Consider the following 24,330-nt stretch of genomic DNA (forward strand, 5'->3'; position numbering starts at 1 on the left):
TGGTTAGAAGCTGAAACTAGACAAATTCAGACTGGAAATACGGCATTATTCATTCTATCAATAATTTATCCTTGGAACAATTTACCAAGTCATGGTAGATTCTCCATCACTGGCAATTTTTAAATCAAGACTGGATGTTTTTTCTAAAAGATCTGCTCAAGAAATTATTTTGGGGATGTTCTATGGCCTGTGCAATACAGGAAGGCACACAAGATAATCACAATGGTCCCTTCTGGTCTTAGAATCTATGAAAATATTGCCGTTTTCCCACTGGGTGAAACATTGCTGGAGCAGTGAATGTAAAAATCAAGTGACAGAGTCACAATCAGCCATAGAGCAGGAAATGAGGATACAATCCCAGAATATATTAACTGAGGTCAGAGGTTTGGGACTTTCCCACATGGATCTGAAAGCCTCATGGGAAAACCACACGCAGATCACAATCGCTGGAAGCAGTAGATGTAGACCACAATCCCTGGATTTCCTGCTGGCTTATATTTTTCCTCCTTTTCCTCCAAACAAACGTCTTATCAGTGATCATCCTAGTGGTGCCCAACAACATTGCATAAAGTATTACTGGTGCTGGCAGTTGTCCCATTCCTTCACATGCCCATTAGAGCAAAGACTGGTCTCATCATGATGGCAGTAGAAATGGAGCATGTCGCCATGTCAGCTGCATCAAGTGCAGACTAGAGAGATGTCTTAGCAGCCAGTTGGCCTTCGTTGTCTATGGCGTTGAATTGTTCCTTATGCGAATCAGGAAGCTGTTTTATAAAAGAGCTCAGTTTCAAATGATTCTTGTAATAGTATTTTGCCATTAAGGCTTGATCGTTTGTAATGAGGAACTGAAGCGTGGCAGAGGAGTATGTTTTCCTGCCAAAAAGATCCAAGCGCCTCCAGTCCAGGTCATAGGGGGTGGATTTAAATTGAGGGTCCTTTGAGTTGACCACATCCACAATGACTGAATTGAGAGGTGGGTGAGAGAAGAGAAACTCAGTGTCTTCTGCCGACACTTAATATTTTTTATGAACCTGCTTGCATGTCAGTGGGACAAATACAGAGGTCTGCCATATGATCTTGGCAGGGTTCAAGAGTGTCTCGTTAATAGGGAGGGCTACTTTGGATGAGGCTGAAGAATGTAAAATATCCACTAGCTTGTGGTGTGACTCAGTCACCTCTTGTAGTGGTATCTTTAGTGCCTCTGCTACCCGCTGTGCCAGTCCTGGAACAGTTTAAAGTAATCTGTCATAGACGACAAAGGGGACATCACGGTCTCATCTGGTGAAAATGAGAGAAATGGGCATGAGGGGTAACTGCCTCCTCACCTTCAGCCTCCTGTTCCTCTTTTGCCTGATCAGGGGGTTCAGATGGCCTTGAAGCAGCAGCTGAAGGAGGGTGTCTCCCTGGTTGCTGGTAGGAGACACTGGAACTATGGGAGGCCTGTTGTCTTTGAGCCTGCCAATGCTCTCAATAGGACCACTGTGATAGAAAAGGATGCAGTGGTTGGTATGATGGCTGATCAAACCAGGGAGGCTGTGGATAAGGATGACAATATGACTGAGGTCCATAGTGAAATTTGGCATCATACAGCAGGTAAGAAGAGAGGCAGGAGACCACATCCTCTTGCTCACTTTCTGACTCAGAAATCGAAAAGGGTGGGGCACAGCAAGAGGTTGTCAGCAAGTCAAAGATGCCAGGTGAACTCAGTACCGGAACATCAGACACCAAAAAGTCTGTCACGCACCAAAGTCTGGCGGCGCCGAAGGCATAAGTACCAGTGGTGATTGTCAGTGCCAAGATGCCTGTACCAAAGAAGCCAGTGATTCGGACCTGATAGTATAGTCTGTCAGTGCCTGGCGTACCACAGGCAGTACCGATGTTGATATTCATATCGCAAGAGCCTTCCCCAGGATGGATTATCTACGTTTCTCTTGCCCATTGAGTCTTTAGGCAATCCAACGCTCTCTGTCGGGACAGTACGAGTCCTAGGTACCGGATTAGGCGGTTTCAGTGCCGTCAGTACCCATGATTACTGATCAAACTGATTGTTTTCAGGTCGATCGGGGCTGACTACGAGGACTCACAGACCTTTTCTTAGAGGCCTTACGTGAATGGCTGGTGGGTGTCCCTTTGGGCTCACCTCCCTTCAGAGTAGAGAGTTGTGGTGAGGTCTCCCACTATGGCTTGGGTGATTGAAGGACTGACGCCATGAGGAGGAGTTTAAGCCTCAGTTCTCCATTCTTTCTGGATCTGGGCATTGGTTGCTGACACAAACCACATTTCTGTGGGATGTTTCTCTCCCCCAGGCAGAGACACACTGAGTGTCCCCGTCAGTCAAAGGAATAGATTCCTTGCCACTGAGACTTTTCTTGAAGCCCGGGGAACCAGGCATACCATGTCCGGGGGAGTCCTCCCCCGCCAGGTTTGATGAACAAAGTCGTTTCTTTTTTTTAGCAAACAGCCAAATAAAAATGTAAATGAAGTAAAGAAAGAAAAGAGGCTTCAGAAGGAAGCTAAAAATTAACAATTCTAAAAAAAGTTCACAAATCGGCGAATGGGTTCACCTGGGCACACTAGTTAGCCTCACGGCAGAGCCAGGGCGAACGGGTGGAGCTCATGTGTGGGCTGAACAGACCAAAGCTCTCTGATCAGCAGCATAGGAACACAGACACATCTACAGCAGAGTACCCATAAGGACACTACTAGAAGAACAACCAACTGTTAACTTCTTACCTAAGGTGTTGTTTCAGTTCTACCTAAGTCAAGAAGTTACTCTATTCACTTTGTGCCTGAATCCTCAAAATCACAAGATGTTCCATAGCCATGGTGTAAAAAAGGGCACTGAAGCGTTATTTCAAGAAGTTGCTTTTCTTGGGAACCACCAAGAAAGGCTTGAGGGCAGCAAATTATTTAGTAGAAAGTTATTAGGGAAGCCTAGAGTCTTAAACACTCTGCAGCAGTAAAAGTGGACTCTAACGAGGGGTAGGCCACAGTATCAGTGAAGAGATCAGAATGCTCTCCACAAATTACACAGAGCAATCACTTGGGCTTTGCATATGCATAATACATCACTTGATGTTGAACACTCTGGGCCAAATCCTCAGCTGATGTAAACTGGCATAGCTCCATTGAAGTCAATGGTATTACCTCAGTGGTGATGAGATCTGGCCCAGTTACTTTTATGATGCTACCTTCTGAACAGTAGTTAATAAATAATTGTTGAGAAGTACTGTTTTTGAAGTCCCATTTATCTGGGCAACACCAGACAGGGTAATTTCTTCGCAGTTCAATTTGTTTCCCCCAAAATCTTCTATACAACAAGCAGCAGGCACTCATCTAGCATATGGAAAATGTAAAGTGCTGTACAGACATTAAGTAATTGTAGAAGTCCAATATAGCTCTATTTAGACCTGATTTATAAGCAGGTAGGGGAATACATGGAAAATCTGAATAATATATACTCATTGTGAGGTCCACAAGAATCATTCCCCATCTGTGGGCTCCAGACCAACAGTGGCCTGTGGCGCAATTCCTGGTGGTCCACAAAAAAAAATTTGGTCACATGGAGCGGGCTCCCCTTGTTTGAATCTGCTAAGCTACCTTAAAGTCAACTAAAAATGCAATCCTCTTCTAGTATTACTTTTCAATGACAACTGCTGTGGTTGGCACGAGGATGTTATTGGGCTGCAAATATAACAGATTATGGGAATCACAAATGTGAATGGAATTTGGTCTTATTATGAAAAAAGTCTGAGAACCCCTGGTCTAGATATTCAACATAAGATATTAAGGGTGTTAGATAGCGAACTTACTGAACCACTGTCTATTTTAAATGCAGGGATCTGGTGGAACCAGACTGGAAAAAAGGAAATATACCATTGTTAAAAAAAAAAATTATAAAGCAAGTGATTGACTTAACTACTCAAAAAATCCAATTTCAGTTCCTAAAAGAATAATGAATCAATTATTTCTTCAAGAACAGAAAACCTACAGTAGGACAACAGAACTATAGACCATAAATAGCATGTTTTAAAAGGAATCATGCTATAAAAACAGTAACACTGGATTGAGAGGTGAGAAGGAAGTAAGCTGATGTGAAAGAAAACTTATCTCTTCAATACCCTAAAGAACATCTTTATTAAATTATCTGTAAGAAGAGGTAAACACTAAACAGCACATTTAACTGGCAGCTTACTAAATACGGGAAGCATTGTTAAGTGAAGACGAGTAAAAAAGGGACTCTGGGTCCAACTGTATGAGGGGCCACTCCTTTTTGCAATCATTTCAGCCAGCTGAAGTATTTTGTTCCTTGTTGCCTGAAGCTCTCTAATCTCTCCAGGTCACTTTACAATTTGGTTCTGTTCTCCTGGCTTTGCTACCTCAAATTTTATGTCATCCACAAATATGACCAATGGATCACTTCACACTCAAATTTGCAGAGGACATGATCCACTGGCAAAATTTACAGCTGATAGATACAAAGCTGTTGTGTGAAGATGGTTTATAGAAAAGCAATTGGTTGGTCTGCTACAACTCAAAAGATGTGTCAGATATTTTGGTTCTCTCAGACTGAGATGCTTGCTGAATACATTCAAGTGGGCCACAAATCTACTTCTATAACATCAAAGCCATCAGTGGCTCATGAGTCACTGTCCCAAACAATCATGGAGATCACTGTGCCAAGAAGTCAAATATTAACTTCCACTGAAGTAAGACTGCATTCAGTGTTCACTTTGTGCTTAATTGTTAGATATCTGTTACAGTCTTATTTTATCATTTTATGCATTTTCTGTAGCTGGAAATAACTTTCTAATTAGATCATTTTAGAGAAACTTAACATTTTAATTTAAAGTTTTAAGTCTCAGGTTTTAACTTAGTAGATTTAGCTACATTTATATACTTCCTTGTATAGCACAATAAGCTATTTTATGCTTTTTGGTCCGCAAAAATTATTAGAAATGTTTTAGTGCTAATGTTTATTATTCATCCTGTATATTAGATCTAAAATTTCTTAGATGAACATGAGTAACATTCCTGATACTTATGAAAATGGTCCAATTGATGCAAACTTAAAAAAAATTAGTAACAAATGTTTTCATGGTATTAATTAAAAATTTTTGAGGAAACAAAACATAAAAGTTCTTGTAATGTCAGATTTGAGCTCAGGATGACAACAAAAAGGACCAAAACATGGCCTTGATAGAAAATAAAGCCATTATTAAGTGTTTATATATAATCATTTAATTTTATAACTTTTATAAAGAGTTCCTTTCAATTAGAGTAACATCTTTCTTTTGGCCATACTACTAATAAATGTTAGTCTTGATTTCTCTATACAAACTATTCCAAATTTGCCATTGAACGTTATGAACAACATACATATAAGGAACCTGTATTGCAGGGATACTTTCCTGTTATATGAGTGATGAGAACAGGTTCTCTTCTCATAATGGGAAATAAAAAAAATGAAGCTATTTCCTCACTTTAAAATATAACAAAATGAGCTCTATTTAAACAAGCACTACTGTTCACATTTTAAAAATAGAAATAATAAATAAAGTTCAGCAAAAATGTGGAGACCTTTGATGAGTACATGTAACATGACTCCATACCTATTTAGTTGTGTTAAATATAGCTAATTTAAAATCAGCACATAACCTCTGATTATGTTGTGGCTACCTTTTTCAGATACCTTTTAATTTCTGAAGTTTAATAGGCGAAACTTATGTTTATGTAATCAGTTCAAGAGCAGATAATGAAGCAACTCTATCCATTTGTCTTTTTAAGTCATTCAACTTCATCTGAAGCCAGGGAAAATAGAGTAATGGTCAGAAAACATTCAGGGTATTCGGAACTGGGCACAGTGTGATGGTCCAAAGACCTAAATGGCTCTGGATTTAAGAGCATCGACAAGACTAACTTGCTTGAGAGAAGGTGCATATTCAAAATACTTGAAACAGAAACACCTGGTATGTTCATGGGTCCAGCAGCAATAATCTGATTAACAAACAAGGCTAGTGCAAAAAGATTAAAAAACAAGACTTACTACCTTCCTTTCAGAGGGGCTTGAAGTCTTCGATACTAACGCTGCTTCAACAAGACCCTGCTCAAGTAAGGAGTCATATTTTATGCTTCTTTTTCTATTTCTCCTCTCCTTGTTTGCTGGTTTTTGTTCATTTTCCTCTGACTGGGACACAGCTGCTCCACTGTCTCCACAAATGGAAGATTCAAAAAGAGGTTTTCCATTCATGTAGGTTTTAGTGATTTTCAGCTTAATCTCTGGAGAGCCATTCTTGATAGGAGTAGTGTTGGGTGGCGTTCCAACTCCTTTTATCTCCTGGGGATCAAAGTGCAGCTTCGCATCTTGTGCCCCGGACTCGCCATTAAACACACGAGAAGTCAAATCTTTCAATTTATCAGCTGGAATAAATGGAAGGGCATCATGACCATTATATTTTTGCATGACACCCTCCTGTAGAGCGGCAGAAAGTTGTGCTTTGCCTAAGTAGACAGAACACTCACGATTCACTTCACAATTCTGTGTTTTCCCATTGCCATTTCCAAGGATCTCTGGTACCTGCTTCATTTTGATGTGGTTAGCAATTTTTCGAGTTAACAGAGGAGAACTTCTTTTGATGCTAAAGTCCATTCAGCCCAGATCTTTCCAGGTTTACACTGCTGTAACAAAAACAAAAAGATTTTTTGAAATATAGAAGAATATGCTAAAAGAATTGTCATTTTAGTGCCTGGTTAAGGCTGCTTCTGTAAGGTTTTAATCTTAAAAATCTTTTTAAATAATGTTTTTTTTAAAATGTAGATTTCTTTCTACAAAATATGCAACCTAAGCATTGCAGTGTGTGTTACTTATTGCCAATGCATAAGTACCAAAAATTCTAACAAGTAGTAACTGACAATAAATCATTCTAATTTCACTAAACATGTTCTAGCAAACTCCAAATAGGAAAACATAGTGATTTTAGAGTATTAATTTTAATCATCTACAGCCCAAATCCTTCTCGCATAATTTACACAAGCAGTTCCATTTACTTTAAAAACATTAAAGTGTGTAAAGATTAAAATTTAAACATAACATCGTATTAGTAACAAAACTATGTAAAAAAAACCTGTTTAATTCTAGTAAAGTGTACCAGATTAGACTTAAATTTCCTGTGTATTCACATAATAGATACACCAGTAATTCTCAAACTTTTGTACTGGTGACCCCTTTCACATAGCAAGCCTATGAGTGTGACCTCCACGTTGCCGCCCCCCGCCCCCCAAGAATTAAAAACACTTTTTTATATATTTAACACCGTTATAAATGCTGGAGGAAAAGCGAGGTTTGGGTTGGAGGCTGACAGCTTGCAACTCCCCACATAATAACTTCACGACCCCCAGTTTGAGAGCCGCTGAGATAGACTATGGGAAGTGACGAGACAAACTTCACACTACATTGCAAATGGTGGCCAACCCTGATATCAAAGCACCCCCCTCTAGGGAAAAAGTATAGATCAGTCTTCATGATTTATCCTTGGTTTCTCTGCTAAAACTGTCAGTAATTAATACCACTTGTGGTGGTGGTTTTATTATGTGGATATTTGTCCACTAGGTACTGGATGGGCCAATAAGATCCCTTCCCTCAGGCCAATGACCAAACTGCAAAATTTAAACCAGCAATCTAAGGTTAAAATGAGGGGTTTTATTATGATTTTACACCATTTTGTAACATCCATTCTCCAAAACAAAAGGAGATTTGAAGAAGTTTATACATGAATGTGGTTTCGGCTGCATAATCAGATCAAGACATGTTTTAAAAATTAATTTAAAAGAGAAAAAACCCAGCACATTTTAGTGTTAAAAACTCTGCATCAGGCCTGCACAACTCATAAAGTGGCGAGGGCCACATTACTCCAAAGAAAACAGCTGAGGGCCGAAACCCCCCCGGCCCCGCGGAAACACTCTGCCCCAGCACCGCCCAGCCCTGCAGAAACAAACCCTCCTTTCCCAGTGCCGCCCCACCAAAACAGCTGTGGGCCAAAAAGGAAGGTTGGAGGTGGGGAGATGATACTTGATTTTAAATCAACCAGGGGCTCCCAGCTGAAGAGCTGGCTGGGAGCCCTCAGGGTCAAATTAAAGGGCCCGGGGCTCCGGCGGCTGCGGGAACCCGGAGCTTTGTGGGGCTGGGGCAGGGATTTAAAGGGCCCAGAGCTCCTGCTGCTGAGGGGAGCCCAAGCCCTTTAAATCCCAGCCCCAGCGCATCCGCTAGAGCCGCCGCTGGGATTCAAAGGGCTCTGGGCTGTCTGTGGCGGCGGGGAGCCCTGAGCCCTTTAAATCTCAGCCACGGCCGAGAATCTCTGTGGGCAGCTCAGAGCCCTTTAAATCCCAGCTGCGGCTGAGATTTAAAGGGCTCTGGGCTCCCCACGGCTGTGGGGGCTCAATTCGAACATTTTTGGCGGGGCCCCAGCAGGGATGACTGAAAGAAAAAAAAATGTAAAAAAAAGCCTTTCATTTCTTAGCAACCGGTTCCCTATAAAAAGTTCTGCCACAGTACGTATTTTTTGTACCAATAGGGTTACCATACGTCCGTATTTTCCTCTTGGATGGCGATTTAAGATCCAAAAAGCCTGACATGTCCGAGAAAGTACAGATGTATGTTAACCCTACCTAAAGTTCTTTTTAAAAAAAGATGTGTCTGAACTAGAAATGAGCTCCGCCAATCCCTGGGGGTGTGCTAGGGTGCACGTGTGGGTCCCAGCTGCTCCCTGCCCACCTCATTGAAGCAGGTGTGCAGGGTTACTTCCCTAGGAACTACAGGGCACCAATGGATATGGGGCTGGCTGGAGGTGGGAGGGAGGTGGCTGGAGGCAGGGTCTGGCTGCAGGCTGGGCAAGGGGTGTGGGGCAGGCTGGAGATGGCGTGTGGGATGGGCTGGCTGGCTTCAGGCAGGGCCACGGGGGTGGGGGGGGTGCAGCATGGGTTGGCAAGGCTGGAGAAAAAGGAGTGCAGGACTGACTGGCTTCAGGCAGGAGGGTGCGGCAGGGGCTGGCTGGAGACAGGGAAGAGGGTGCAGGGCTGGCTGGAGACAGGGGTTGGTGCAGGGCTGAAGGCAAGGCAGGGGGTGAGGGGCTGGCTGGAGACGGGCTGCCTGTGGGCAACGGGAACAGGGCTGGCTGCACACAGGAACTGGTGCAGGCAGGGCAGGAGGTGCGGCAGCGGTTGGCTGCGGGCAACTGGTGCAGGTACAGGGGGTACAGCCCATCCTGTATGGTGAGTGCCCTCTCCTCCTGCCTCCCCCACCAGGGTAGCAGTAGCAGCTTTTGGCTCAGGAGCTATTTAAAGGGCCTAGGGCTCCCCTGCTTCCAGTGCCCCAGCCCTGTAAATAGCTGCAGGAGCCCTGGGGAAGTGGTGGGGCTCCAGGGGCTATTTAAAGGACCAGGGCAGCAAAGGCATCTGGAGACCCTCCCCCCAAACTACCCCAAGGCTCTGGGGGTATTTAAAGGGCTTGGGCATGTGGCCCTCTTAGAGGCGGGCTGATTCAGGGGAATTGGTTGAATTGGCCTAAAGCCGGCCCTAGTGGCTGAGATTTAAAGGGCTCTGAGCTCTCTGCAGCAGCGGGCAGCCCAGAGCCCTTTGAATCCCGGCTGCGGCTGAGATTTAAAGAGCTCTGAGCTCCCCGTCACTGCGGGCAGAGCAGAGCCTTTTGAATCGCAGCCGCGGCTGGGATTTAAATGGCTCTGGGCTCCCCGCGGCTGTGGGCAGCGCAGAGCCTTTGGAATCCCTGCTGCGGCTGAGATTTAAAGAGCTCTGAGCTCCCCGCCGCTGCGGGCAGCTCAGAGCCTTTTGAATCCCGCCGCGGGCCGCACAGTGAGCCTCTGCAGGCCGCATGTTGTGCAGGCCTACCCTACATTTTCAAACAGAAAGCATCAGGAAAAGCAGTCCATTTGCACCGGCTTTACTTTCCTCTCTCTTTCTGGAGAAGAACAGTAGGAAATATAGAGGTTTATGCTACAATAAAAGTATCTATCAGTGGTCCCCAAACTTTTCAGCATCACACCCCTTCTCCCCTGCCTTGAACCAAGCCACAGCTCAGGAGGGGGGAGGGGAAAGAGAGCTGAGGCTGGGGCCACAGTTGGGGTCAGAGCTGGGGCTGGGAGTGGGGCTGCGAACGGAGCCACAGCCAGGGGCCAAGGCTGGGACTGGGTTCAGAGCTGGGGTCTGAGGCTGAAGGTAGGGTTGGAGCAGAGCTGGGAGTGGAGTGGGGCTGGGTGGCACTCCCTCCCTGCCCTCCGGGAGCTGGCCTTGGCCACCCCAGTTTGGGAACCTCTACTCTATATGCATACACCATAGTTTAACTTTAGCAGGACTCAGATCAGTATTCTAATTACAGATTCATATATAATTAATACTGGCAAAGCACAACACAGCTATGAATTCAGGATGAATGGAATTAAAACATCTATTCACAAGGTAATCAAGTTCTGCTTTGACATAATCAAATAGGAACTGCTATATTGGATCAGATCAGATTCACATCACATCCATCTAGCTTAGTATCAGATACTTCCAATGAAGGTGTAAAAAAACCCATAATGGGCAACCACTGAATAGCTGTCTACCATAGAATACTTTTGTCCAAACTCCTATCAATTAATGATTGACTTATGCATGACAGCTGATACCTCCTTTGTGACATTCTGTGCCACAGCACTAGATTTTGGTGGAATTTCTTCCTCAAAGATGTTGAGCTGAGTTATATTGAGGTCTCTATTATTTAGTGGTTCAGCCTATCACTTCTTGAACTCCAATATGTTACTTAGGATTACATTGAGAATAGCCTTTCCTCTTGTGTGCTCCCGAGCTAGCTGTTCCCTGAAACAATAATTTAAGGTATTAAGAAACTGTTTCTCTAAACCTTGTCTTTATGGGATGTTTCGCCAGTTTACACGTATAGCTGAAGTAACACTTTTACTGTTTTATTAGTTTTAGATGTCTCTGATTCCATCAGTGTTATACCAGAGTTAGCAAAAATAAAGTAAGGTCTGGAGGCCTTTTGCACAGATAATTTAAGCCAGTGTTTTTCAAATGCAGCCACTGTGGCCGTATGTGGCCACCACAGGCTTTTCTTGCAGCCACTGCCTCCTGGGTGGTGACTGGGGACAGGGGACAAAGCTTCCTTCAAGCTCGCCCCCCCTCAACACAAAAGTTGGAGGAGCACCTCTCCATACAGGGCTTAAATTAAATTGTCCCTGGGCTTGCTGAGGTTGAGTAAATCTGCTGTGAAAAAAGTGATATTTGTTAATATAACTTTTCACAGCAGATTTAGTAATTAGCTTGGAGGCTGTGAAAAGTGATTAACATAAGTATCATGTTGCATAGCAGCAGACTTACCAGCTAGTAAGCAACCAAAGAAGCAAAAGAAACTACAAAAAAAAAAAAATACAAAAACGTGCAAAGCACCTTATTTGTGTTATTATTCTGTTTAGGTCCAGTAAAGAAGAGAGACATTTTTATAGTTGAGTCTGAAAAGAAAAAAGAACCCTACATAAGTAAGTTACAATGATTTGGACATGTGTATGTGCATATTTATTTGTTTTTCCTAAAATTAACTTTTTAGGAAAAATTTTCAGAGTGGCCACCAGCAAGAGTTGGTGGCCACACTCTTGAGGCCACCAAAACTTTTGTTGTGAGAACCCCTGATTTAGGCTACACAAAGGAATGCCATTTCTTGTGCCTAAACAACTTCTTTTCTCGAATAAATCCAATGAATAGATAATCTATTCTGATTACGCCTACCTGAACAGTCATCATTCTACTCGTAGAGTCAAAGAACTAGATGGACTATGTGATCCAAGAAGACAAATTCTGATTGCAAATAAAGTGGTAGTGAGATACCCAGGGAAAAGTGTCAGGAGTAAGATGAAGGAGAGATGTGAGAATCAGCACAGATTTGGATGGCGACAGAATTTTTAAGGTTAAAAAAAAGCAAACTCCATGTGTGAAGATTTAAAATTAATTATATTAACCAGGAAGTTAAATTCAACTAAGGTCAGGGGAAATGCTGTGTTTTCACCACATTTCATACTCCATAACCTCTCTAGTTGTCACTTGGAATTGTATAGAGTCTGAAGACTATATCTACACTACAGCTTATGTCCGCATAATTTATGTCATGTGGACAGCCATATGTCGGCGGAAGAGCTTCTCTCCCATTGGCATAGAGCATCTTCACCAGCGCACTGCAGCTGCACCGCTATATGTGTAGGAAAGCCCTAAAGTTACACATCAGTTCGTATCTCTAGATTGCTCCTCTACAGAAGCACTCCCCCAATGGTATAATTGGAAGATGTTTGAAACTGACAATTTGGAAAGCACTACTGTGAACAAACAAATTAAGCATAGTACCTGATAAATGATTAGACTGATTAATGCTGCTGGAAGCAGTATTTGCAAGGCAAATTTAAAGAGTTGGTAACTGTACAGGAAATTTGTGAAAACGCAGAAAACCAAACCACCTCAGAAACTCTCCTCTAAAAACAGTGGTTCCATTTTTTGACAGAAAAATGAAACTGAAAACCTAATGCACATTAGTAAATTCCAGTCTTTCATACTCAAATTCAATGGAATTTTTAGCATGAATTGTTCCTACAAAAGAATAGCGATTCCAGCCAAATTACATAAGGAGACATAACCATCACAGAATAAACTATGAAATTTAAAGTTATTGCAATGAGCACAACTTTTCTTTTTGAGCACTTATTTTTACTATAAATGATATATGTATGACTAATCTTGTACTTCCCACCCAAATTCTTAGTGTAATTTTATAGTACAAAAAGCCAGTAGTTTATTTTAAATATCTAAATTGCCTTAGCATACAAAAAAGTCTCTGAAAACCTGCCATATACAGAGACCTAAATGAGGCTAAGAGCTCCCTCTAGTGGCTAATTGAACATCTGCTCAACAACTATGAGGCCTATTGGATTAAGAGGTTTGTATTTTACAATCCTGTTGTGTTTGTTCTCACTAGTGTGAAAGTAGAATGAATTATATTGTGAAAATAGAAAGAATTAAAGAAATGCTGTCTGTACCTTTAAGCAAAATTGTTGGAATGCTGCAGTCCAGGTGTCAGGAATACAGACATTAACATAGAACAACTGCACCGTTTAAGGGCAATTGGTGAAGTATTAGCCTTAGATGGATAAGAGTTAGTAAGGAAGTAGGATATGCATGCTGTGCCCCAGGTGAATTTTACAGTTTTGCTTTCTTTGTCCCTTTGTCTAATTCCCGCTCTTTTATCTGTATAAATGAGACTGTTTGGGTCTTGCATGGCCACTCACATTATCTGGGTGCTATTGGCGGAGCGCTGCGCTAATAAAACAGAGTGGTCTGACAAACTGTGAGTCCTGAGTTTTAACTTTGACACTAGTAATTCATTAACATTTTTCTTTTAGCAAAAATGGATTCTTATTCTCACATTTTTTTTAAACTAGAAAGTCATCTGACAAAAGAAATTTAACCTACAAAACCAGACAGCTAGAAATTAATTATCCCAATAAACATAGATTCATAGACTAGGACTGGAAGGGACCTGGAGAGGTTATCGAGTCCAGTCCCCTGCCCTCATGGCACGACCAAATACTGTCTAGATCATCCCTGATAGACATTTATCTAACCTACTCTTAAATATCTCCAGAGATGGAGATTCCACAACTTCCCTAGGCAGTTTATTCCAGTGTTTAACCACTCTTGACAGTTAGGTACTTTTTCCTAATGTCCAACCTAAACCTCCCTTGCTGCAGTTTAAGCCCATTGCTTCTGATTCTATCTTGAGGCCACGTCCAGACTAGGGTATTAAAATCGATTTTAGATACGCAACTTCAGCTACGTGAATAACGTAGCTGAAGTCGAATTTCTAAAATCGAGGTACTCACCCGTCCAGACGGCGCGGCATCGATGTCCGCGGCTCTCCATGTCGATTCCGGAACGCCGTTCAGGTTGATGGAGTTCCGGAATCGATGTAAGCGCGCTCGGGGATCGATACATCGCGTCCAGACTAGACGCGATATATCGATCCCCGAGCAATCGATTTTAACCCGCCGATGCCGCGGGTTAGTCTGGACGTGGGCTGAGAGGCTAAGATGAACAAGTTTTCTCCCACCTCCTTATGACACCCTTTTAGATACCTGAAAACTGCTATCATGTCCCCTCTCAGTCTTCTCTTTTCCAAACTAAACAAACCCAATTCTTTCAGCCTTCCTTCATAGGTCATGTTCTCTAGATCTTTAATCATTCTTGTTGCTCTTCTCCGGACCCTCTCAAGAAAGATGTGGAGAAATTGGAAATGCAGTGCCCAGAACTGGACATAATACTCCAGCTGAGGCCTGACCAGCAGAGTAGAGAGGAAGAATGACGTCTCGTGTCTTGCTCGCAACACACCTGTTAATGCATCCCAGAATCACGTTTGCTTTTTTTGCAACAGCATCACACTGTTGACTCTTATTTAGCTTGTGGTCCACTATAACCCCTAGATCCCTTTCTGCCATATTTCTTCCTAGACAGTCTCTTCCCATTCTGTATGTGTGAAACTGATTGTTCCTTCCTAAGTGGAGCATTTTCCATTTGTCTTTAATAAATTTCATCCTGTTTAATAAAGACAAATGCAAAGTGCTCCATTTGTTTAATCAATAGTACTAGGCATAGTGGATGAGCACTTACAGCATCAGAGACTGTCAAACATATTTCTAAATCATAGTCCAGTCTCTTTAAAAATATTGGTTTTTCAGTTGAAACCTGATATATTTCACTTTTTAAAATTGCCTTCTTCTATCAGCTTTCATTTTATTATGTTAGAGGCCAGCATTTTTTTTTAAAGCAGGTAATTTGAAACCAGACTTAACCTTCCCCACAGGTTTTCTATCATATTGAAGGTAGCGAGCCTTCACAACTCTTCCATCCTGCCGGGCTCAAATTATAGTGGAGTCTCATCACATGCGCATTTAACTCAAGCAAATTCAACTATATGCGCTCGGCAAAAAAAAAAATAAAAAAAAATACAGTAGTGCGGGTGATTCCAACCACCATTCCACTCAATGAGCGTATGCCCCAGAGTGAGTGTGAGATGGGAGATGTGAATCTGCTGTTCCCTCAGTTGGTCTCAGTTCCTGCATGCCTCTCATAGTATGAGCATCTCACTGTGCTGAATATGATTCTAGTGTTTAAAGATGCGTATTTTTTGTACAACATGGCCCCTAAATGCAAGCCAACTACTTCATCTGGTGCTCAACCAAAGAAGCAGCTATCTGTCCCAATGCTGGAGGAAAAACTGGTTGTGTTGGACTTATTGAGAGACAGTATGTCGGTCTCCAACACGGCGCGTAAATATGGCCACAACAAATCTAGCATCCATGCCATCAAGAATCGAGAGAGAGAAATTCATCAAGCCGTGGCATCAAGTGCTCCAATACCTGCTAAGGTGACAAGCCAGGTGCATGATAAGACTTTAGTGAAGACTGAAAAGGCATTAAACTTATGGTTGGAAGACATGAACCGTAACTGTGTGCCTATCGATGGCAATATGTTTTGAGAAAAGGCTCTTAGCCTTCATGCGCTTTTCAAACCTCCCGCTGAAGAGAGAGAGCCTTCTGATGAGAAGAAATTCAAAGCTAGACAGTTTTAGGAACTGCTTCAACCTCAAAAACGTGCAGACTACTGGTGAAGCTGCATCTGCCAATGAAGAGGCAGCAAAAGCCTACCCCGAACAAAGAAAATTATAGAAGAAAAGGGATATCTTCCGGAACAAGTTTTTAATGCTGATGAGACTGGGCTCTTCTAGAAAAAAAATGTGTAACAGCACTTATACTTCGAAATCAGAAAGACAAGCCCTTGACTTCAAAGGAGCTAAAGACTGTGTGACTGTGTTGTTTTGTGGCAATGTGGTTGGGCATTTAATAAAGCTGGGCTTGCTCTACAGGGTTGCAAATCCCCAAGAACAAAAATCTCCTGTGTTTTGGCAACCAAATAAAAAGGCTTGGGTAATGGCAGCATTATTTCTGGATTGGTTTCACAAGTGTTTCATTCCAGAGGTCAAGCGGTACCTTGCAGAGAAAGGACTTGACTTGAAAGTGTTGCTGATCATAGACAATGCTCCTGGCCACCCTGAAGCACTCCAGTTTGTGCATAATGACATTGAAACTGTCTTTCTCCCCCCTCCCCCAATTCCCTTCTCCATCCTCCAACCTCTTGACCAAGGCATGACTCGCTATTTCAAGGCCACGTACACGAGGCTTACGTTCTCACGGATACATAGCACTATGGATGCTGATCCCAATCTTAATGTGATGGAGTGTTGGAAGTCCTTCAACATTGCCAATTGCATCACTTATATTAAACAGGCAATGGATGCAATCAAGCCTGAAACAGTCAATGCATGTTGGCGAAACCCATGGAAAGAATGTGCAAACGATTTTAAGGGTTTTTCAACCACTGATAAATAAGTGAAACACATTGTTCAGATGGCCAGGCAAGTGGGTGGTGATGACTTTGTGCCCTGCTCTGGTACTTGGAGGGGTGGGAGGGGTGTGCTGGGGCTTGGGGTTTCAGCCCTGCAGCGGGGGGCACCAGGGCTCAGGCTCTTGGCCGCAGAACCCGTTGACAACCGCTGTTTTAAAGCACACTAACATGTTGCACATTAATTGATCCACACTAGAAGTTCCCAAGTGTGCTTTAACATAACGCTGTCACCAGGCTAAAATGCACTAGGGTGCTTTTAGTGTACACCAACAGGATCTATGCAGACCAATTAACGTACAATACATTAGTGCATTATAGAAATCTCCCCTCCCTTCCTGGCAGTGTGCATTATCCCACCAAGCAGACAAGCCTTGAGGAAGTCAGCACACAGGGATAAAAGTTAAGAAGGAGGAAGTCAAAAGGCAGTATACAGGAGACAAAGGGTGTGAACACTGGATTCAAAGGAGAGTGGGGGACAAACTAGTTAGAAAAATGGCAGAAAATTAAAGAAAAAGCCTTTATTCACTGAATCATCATCATCATCATCTGCTTAGTGTTAGGTTTCCATTCAGAGGTTTTCAGCAGCTAAGGCAGGGGTAGGCAACCTATGGGCACATGTGCCGAAGGTGGCACACGAGCTGATTTTCAATGGTACTCACACTGCCTGGGTCCTGGCCATCAGTCCGAGGGGCTCTGAATTTTAATTTAATTTTAATTGAAGCTTCTTAAACATTTTAAAAACCTTATTTACTTTACATATAACAATAGTTTAGTTATATATTATAGATTTAGAGAAAGAGACCTTCTAAAAACTTTAAAATGTACTACCAGCACGCGAAACCTTCAATTAGAGCGAATAAATGAAGACTCGGCACAGCACTTCTGAAAGGCTGCCAACCCCTGAGCTAAGGAATAGATGAAGCAAGGAAGCAAGATCTAAGGTGCTAGCCAAGGATGGAGTTAAGTGGAATAATGGGAGAGAAGAACAATTAATTAAGAGTTGAGGAAGGAGGGACAGGAGAGAGAGTCAACAGTAGTAGATACATCAGGAATGCAGTGATCTTAGAACTTATGAATGAGAGTGTAACGATACTGAATGAAATGAGATGGTCAGAAAGAGATACCTGACTGAGCAATGTTACAAGAAAATATTATGATACAGCGGTTAGGGTTACCATCATTCTGCTCCTCTTGGAAAACCATGTTGTACAAGTTTCAGAGTAGCAGCCGTGTTAGTCTGTATTCGCAAAAAGAACACGAGTACTTGTGGCACCTTAGAGACTAACAAATTTATTACAGAATAAGCTTTTGTGAGCTACAGCTCACTTCTTCGGATGCACAGAATGAAACACACAGACAGGAGATATTTATACATACACAGAACATGAAAAGGTGGAAGTATGCATACCAACAGGAAGAGTCTAATCAATCATGTTGTACAAGCGCAGCTACAAACCCAACCTCTAACTTGGAGTGCTCTGCATGGAGTAGAAGAGGAAGATTGGAGAGCTTAATACAAAAAATCAGTAATAGCTAATGAGCTCAAGTTAATGCCTTAATAGGATACTGCCCAATGACCCAAGCAGCGCCATCTACATCAGCAAGTAGGAAAGATGGGAAAGTCCGGGGCCTAGTAGTTTGCTGTATGAAAACTGTGGATACTTAGTTTCACAGGAACCCATTTAAGGTATTTGAATACACCATTTTCTTTGAATGAAGTGGGATTTTTTGTGTTTTTGTTTGTTTTAAGGGGGATTTGGACAGAGAAGCAAGTCTTTAATGGGACAAATGCATGTTCTTGCAAGAGCTTTGTATTTACTGTTTATAATTAATGGAATGCTTCTACATACATAGAGTAAGTTATTTTGTGTACATTTTAATAGTTTTATTAACTAGCGGACCATCTATTATATGACAGCAAGTCAGGTGCCAAATGTGTTTATTCTGCATATCAAAAACACATTCCAATATTTTACTGTCCAGATTGTTAAGAGCATTTATATGGTATTATTTCTTTCTACCACCTTGGCAGCAATCTCAGAGATGCTTTTTCTGTGTCATAGAAATTATGAGCTAGCCAAGTGGGATTGTTTTTCTGCCAAGCCAAGAAAATGGAAGAAAGTTATCAAAAGAAAACTTAACGTGAACTTCCTCTATAGCTTCAGGAAAACATCTAAGATAAACAGCACAAAAGTTGCCTGCCCTCTAACATATCGATGTGTATAAACTTTTAAAAACATTTATCCACAAACACCACCTTTAACATCTACAAATCAGGCTTTCAGCTGATGTTGAAAAATGCCTACAGATGGAAGATTTTCTGTAGGAAGTCTTTTGAGAAGGAAAACATAAGATGAAGCTAGTTTTGCAATCCTAAGAGATTTCTCTCTTCCTCTTTCGTTCATCTTGAGATCATCCAAAATTTGTGCTTGTTCTCAGATGAGAATTAAATGAATCCATACATGATTCACGTATAAAAACAAGGATATGGGATGGGATAAGACCGTCTTCTGAATAATGCATTTGATATCCTGGACAGTTGTTCATTCAGATTCTCTTGTATATAAAATCATGATGCCAAAGAAACATCTAGACTTTTGTGTGTGTCTTGCAGTACAGCACTAGTGTGCAGCTCAGAACATTTTTAACATAGGACCTCACTCCCCAAATGTTAGGAAGGCAAAATTACTGCTAACTTCAATAGAAATTACTTTGCACAAGAAAAATACCAGACTGGGCCAGTTTCTTTCTAATCCAAATTTATCCGGTCACAACAAAAACATTTGACCCATTGAATACTAAATATATGCAAGATTGATGTTTTAAATATAATCTGAGTTATCTAAGTGCAAATTAATGCATTAAAAACTTTAAGAGCATGACACACACTGATAAGACTGTCAAAACAAATTTTACCAAAAAATGAAATGTGCCATATGTCTGAGAACAAACTGGGAAACTTTAGTCCAAAGGGTTAAGTCCTAAAGAAGTTATAGGCACCTAAATGCAAGAATTTTAAAGTACATCCTTAACCAGAACCATATAACACTAATGTATCTGAGATGTAATGCCCGATTAAAAAAAAAAACTAATAAAAACTGGGATAACTGAAACTTATGAATGCGTAAAACACTGAAGTTTACCAAACTCTCTCTAAGTTACATTTACATAGAAAGATTAAATCTTAGTACTTTCTTAAAAGAAGATTTGAATGGCCAATATATGCACATATACAGTAGCTATTCATCAAAAGTGCTAAGATGTTCTAAGCAATACTGAAAGTAGTTCTAGCAATATAGGTCTGGCCCCAATTTTTTGTTTTTAAAGAAGGAGCAGAATTTAAAACCCTAATATGAAAGCATGTTTTCATTTAAGAGAAATAATGTTTACATGTGGCTTATCCCTGCCTGAACAAAAAAGGGGCTGAATCCCTTCTCTATGTGACAGGAGAAAAACAGCCTTTTAAGTGCCAGAGCTGCCTAGCTTGGAGAGAAGGAACTGACAGCTGTGGACTGTTAGGCTACTGAGACATGTAGCCTAACAACAGCTATGCCTAAGTAAGGAAGCTATAAAAATAAGACACTTCCAGAGAGAGAAGGGGAAGAGTGCTCAGATTTCCTCCTAAATCAGGAGACTCAATGAAAAGCAAAGAGAAACTGGAAAATTAATTTTCCCACACTAACTCCCAGAATCAATAAGCACTGATGGCAAGCAGGGTTTCTTTGGCAAGTACTAATATTGTGTTTCTGGTGCAGCAAAGATAATTACAAATATCTGATCAATGTCACTTTGCCAAACATTTTCCTGACCAATCGCAACAATAGAACCACTGCTGGGGGTGGAACTGGAAGTGTATATGATAGGAAAGATTATATGTAATCTCTGCAAAATCATGAGGAAAGTGTGTCCTCTAAGCGTCACTCCTGCTGTTCAAAACAACAGGAAATTTGACTGAAACTGATCAGATTCTCCAGATTGGAGAGGAAAGAAAAAGACTTTGGACAGCAACAGTGGTACGAGCACAATCCAGGGAGAGGACCACAAAAAAATCTAAGGAAAGAGGAGCCCCATCTTCACTCTAAATACCCACAGGGAAATAGCTGAGTCTCCTTGCTCCATGGGTGTGACTGGGAGGAAGTGAGAATAACTACTCTTTTCCAGCCCAGCAAAGGAACTTCAAATTGACCACACACACACACACACACACACACACACTGAAGATGTGGGCATCTACAGCAGGATCCAAGATCACACTCTGGCGGCAACATCAGCATGCCATTTTCTTCCCTAAGTCCTGTCCACCCAAAGCTACAAGGGAGCAACTACACTGGATTTCTTATTAGGGTACAGCACCTGATATAATCACTATGAGGTTGTATCCTCTCTCTCTCCCCACCATCACCTCCCAATACAACTGGGTCTGCTACATTTTTCAAGACAGTACTTGAAGCTTCCCTTATTTTCCGGGCAGTCACAATAGCATCACATGACAGTAGCCCTTCCTCTAGCAAAGGAGGGTTGGATAATATAGCCCACTAATGCTACTCCTCCAGTTGTCTAGGGTTCACTAGTGAATTCAATGAGGTGACTTCTCCCACAAGGGCTCTGAGTGTTGTGTCTGTTTTATTCCTAAACCTCTATCAGTCCTTGGATGACAAGCTAAGTTTAATCTCAAATTAGTTATCCTACTGGTGCAGCTCCTTCTCCTAAACCATGTCTCTCTCCTACCTCTTCCCACCCTTTATGCCCCACTCCTTTTTCCTTCTAACCACTTTTTCTTTTCACCATCACAATTCTCTCCCCTTCGCCTGCTCCGGGGGACAGGGCCAACCAGCATGGCTGGTAGCCTGCTAGCCCCAGAGCTGTAGCTGCTTCAGAGGCTAGGGGGAGAGCAGTGTGGCCAGAAGCGGAGAGAGATTCTGGCCCCACCTCTTCCCTTCTGGCTCTGCTGCCTCTCCTTGCTCTCTCTGTTGCGGGGGAGGGGCTGTGTCCCACCTTTCCCTCTCTATACACGCTCATAAGCTGACCCCCTTCTCTGGTGCTTCCCTTTTTTACTAAAAAAAATTTGGTTTATGAATGAATATACAGTACTCTCTACCCTCAGAATGCCACCCCCTAACTTCCATTGCATTGGATTTGTTCAACCACTCAATCAAATCTCAGATGCCAGAAGCACCCTAGCATAAGCCACTGTGAAAACTGCAAAAGGCAGTACTGCTGTTTAAAGGCTTTTCTACACAAGGAGGGTTTTGCCAATATAGTAATACCAGCAAAACCCTCTAGTGCGGGCACAGCTATATCAGTATAATTGTGCTTATACTAGTATTTGGCAGAAACTACACTGGGATAAGCACAGTTATATTGCTACAGCTGTGACCCATACTAGAGGGTTTTTACCAGTGTAGCTAGTGATTTGGTGAGACAGGCACAGATAACAATCCTGAACAGCCATTTAACTGTGGGTGGCTATCAAGATGATCTCCACTGATCTAACCAACCCATTCTGAAAGACTCATTGCAGGGAAAATCAAGGTAGTGGCAACTACCATACTAGAAATAGATCTGAAAAGTGAATCTATTAAGGAATCCCATCTCTGATGACATACTCATAAAAAAAAAAAGAGTAAGAGAAAAGTGAAAGCTCCCATAATGTCATCAGCCAACTTACCATACACCTGCTGATATAATATGGAGAGGTATTCCTCCTAAGAGTTTTTGCTAAGAATAACTCTTGTTATGCAACTGCTGATGAAATTTTTATTTGCTTAGTTCTTGGAATCTAAGCTTTTTCCATCAGTAACATCCTGTACCAGGGAGTTCCAATGGCAAATACACATTGTGTATGCACTGTCTTTTATCCATTTTTAATCTGCTCATATAATTTCATTGATTATCCTCATTATTCTTTTACTATTGCTTAACTCCAAGCAGGCTGTTGACTGGGGCTCTCTGATACTTGTTAACATGACTAGAGTAGGTTTTTACACACGTACCTCAAACTCACAAACATACTTACTTCCCATTACTAACCACTAAGAAAAGTGGTGTGTAATAGTCCACGACCAAGTACACTGAGACCACCCTGACAGGTGTTTGTTCAACTTGTTCTTAAAAACCTCAAGTGACAGAGATTCCACCACCTACCTGGGTAACCTGTCCCACTACTTAATTACCCTTATAGTTAAAAGATTTCCCAATATCTAGCCTAAATCTCCCTTGTTGCAGATTAAGCCAATAACTTCTTGTGTCCTACATTCAAGTGGATACGGAGAACAAATGATCACTATCTTCATTGTAATATCCCTTAACATATCTTTCCTCAAGTGTGGTGGCCAGAATGGGACAGAACTCCAGCTGAGAGCTCACCAGTGCCAAGAAGAGCAGAACAGTTACCTTCCATGTCTTACATATGATATGCCTGTCACCTCAAAATGACAATACCTTTTTTCACAACTGCATCACATTGTCAGCTCATGTTCAATATGTGATTCACTATAACCCCTACATCCCTTTCTGCAATACTGCTGCCTAGCCAGATAGTCCCCATTTTGTAGCTGGGCAGTTGATCTTTTTTCTTCTCAAGTGTAATACTTTGCACTTTTCTTTACTGAATTTCATCTTGTTGATTTCAGATCAATTCTTCAATTCATCAAGGTAATTCTGAATGTGCAAGTGCAAAGGGCAAGCATCTCCTCCCAGCTTGGTGTCATCCACAATTTTATAAGTGGACTCTTCATTCTATACTTCAAGTCATTAATGAAAATACTAAATACAGTTGTACCAGACAGGATAGATCCCTGCAGTACCCCACTAGATATGGCCTACAGTTGACAGCAAACCACTGATAACTATTCTGAGTATGGTTTTTCAAGCAGTTGTACAGCCACCTTATAGTAATTTCATCTACAGTCCACATTTCCCTAGGTTGCTTATGAGAATGTCATGAGGGACTCTGTCAAAAGCCTAAACAAAATCATGATCCATCACATCTACTGCTTCTCCCCTCTCCATTCCCCACATCCACTAGACCTGTAACCCTATCAGCAAAGGAAATTAGGTTGATTTATCATGATTTGTTCTTGGCAAATCCATGCTGGCTATTACTTTTCAGCCTATTATCCTCTAGGTACTTATGATTTAATTGTTTGATCATTTCTTCCAGTACCTTTTCAGGAACGCAAGTTAGGCTGACTGGTCTATAAATCACTGGGTCCTCTTTGTTTCTGTTTTTCAAGATAGATACTATGAATTGTTGGACTACTGAGCGCCTCTCACTGGGAAAAGAAAAACTGCCCAACCATAAAGGAATGGTTCAAAAAAAAAATACAGGAAGCTGTAATGGAAAAGTTAATACACTAGTTATGTACTTGGCAAAATAGGCAGAGGACAGATAAATACAAGGTTACCTTTTATTCAATACTCAGGCAAAGTACATTCACTTGCAAAAAACCCAGCACATCTTTCCAATTATTTTTTAAAATATTAACATTTTACAGACATGCCTGGTCTGTTAAATGTGTGTATAGAGATATCATTCAATTTAATAAAGCCACCAGAACAACATTGGTGTTGTAACGATGCTCACTTTCTAATATGGTAACACTCTGGTAAATAGAAAGCACTGACTATATTCCTTTATAATGTCTCTTCAAATAAAAGCTAACTCTTTTAATGATTGTTTTGTTTCTGGTATTTATATGGCAAGGTTTTGTCAACTGGTCAAAACTTCCTAAATAAATAGTAGGTACTATGTTTGCCCTTCTCCAGTCCTCTGGGACCTCTCCCATTCTCCATAAGTTCTCAAAGATAATTACTAATGGT

General features: G+C 41.6%; 1 protein-coding gene across 2 annotated transcripts in view; it reads right to left on the bottom strand.

Moving 5' to 3' along the window:
- The window catches only part of NSD2 (nuclear receptor binding SET domain protein 2), a 160,339-nt gene that overhangs the window by 129,624 nt on the left and 6,385 nt on the right, over positions 1-24,330 (bottom strand). For both annotated transcript variants that reach the window (XM_050947352.1, XM_050947351.1), the window contains exon 2: positions 6,050-6,678. In XM_050947352.1, the coding sequence (XP_050803309.1) occupies positions 6,050-6,649 (600 nt within the window). In that variant the 5' untranslated portion in view covers positions 6,650-6,678. The remainder of the gene's footprint in view (positions 1-6,049; positions 6,679-24,330) is intronic.

Source organism: Gopherus flavomarginatus, chromosome 3 (genome assembly GCF_025201925.1).
Source record: "Gopherus flavomarginatus isolate rGopFla2 chromosome 3, rGopFla2.mat.asm, whole genome shotgun sequence".
Lineage (NCBI taxonomy): Eukaryota > Metazoa > Chordata > Testudines > Testudinidae > Gopherus > Gopherus flavomarginatus.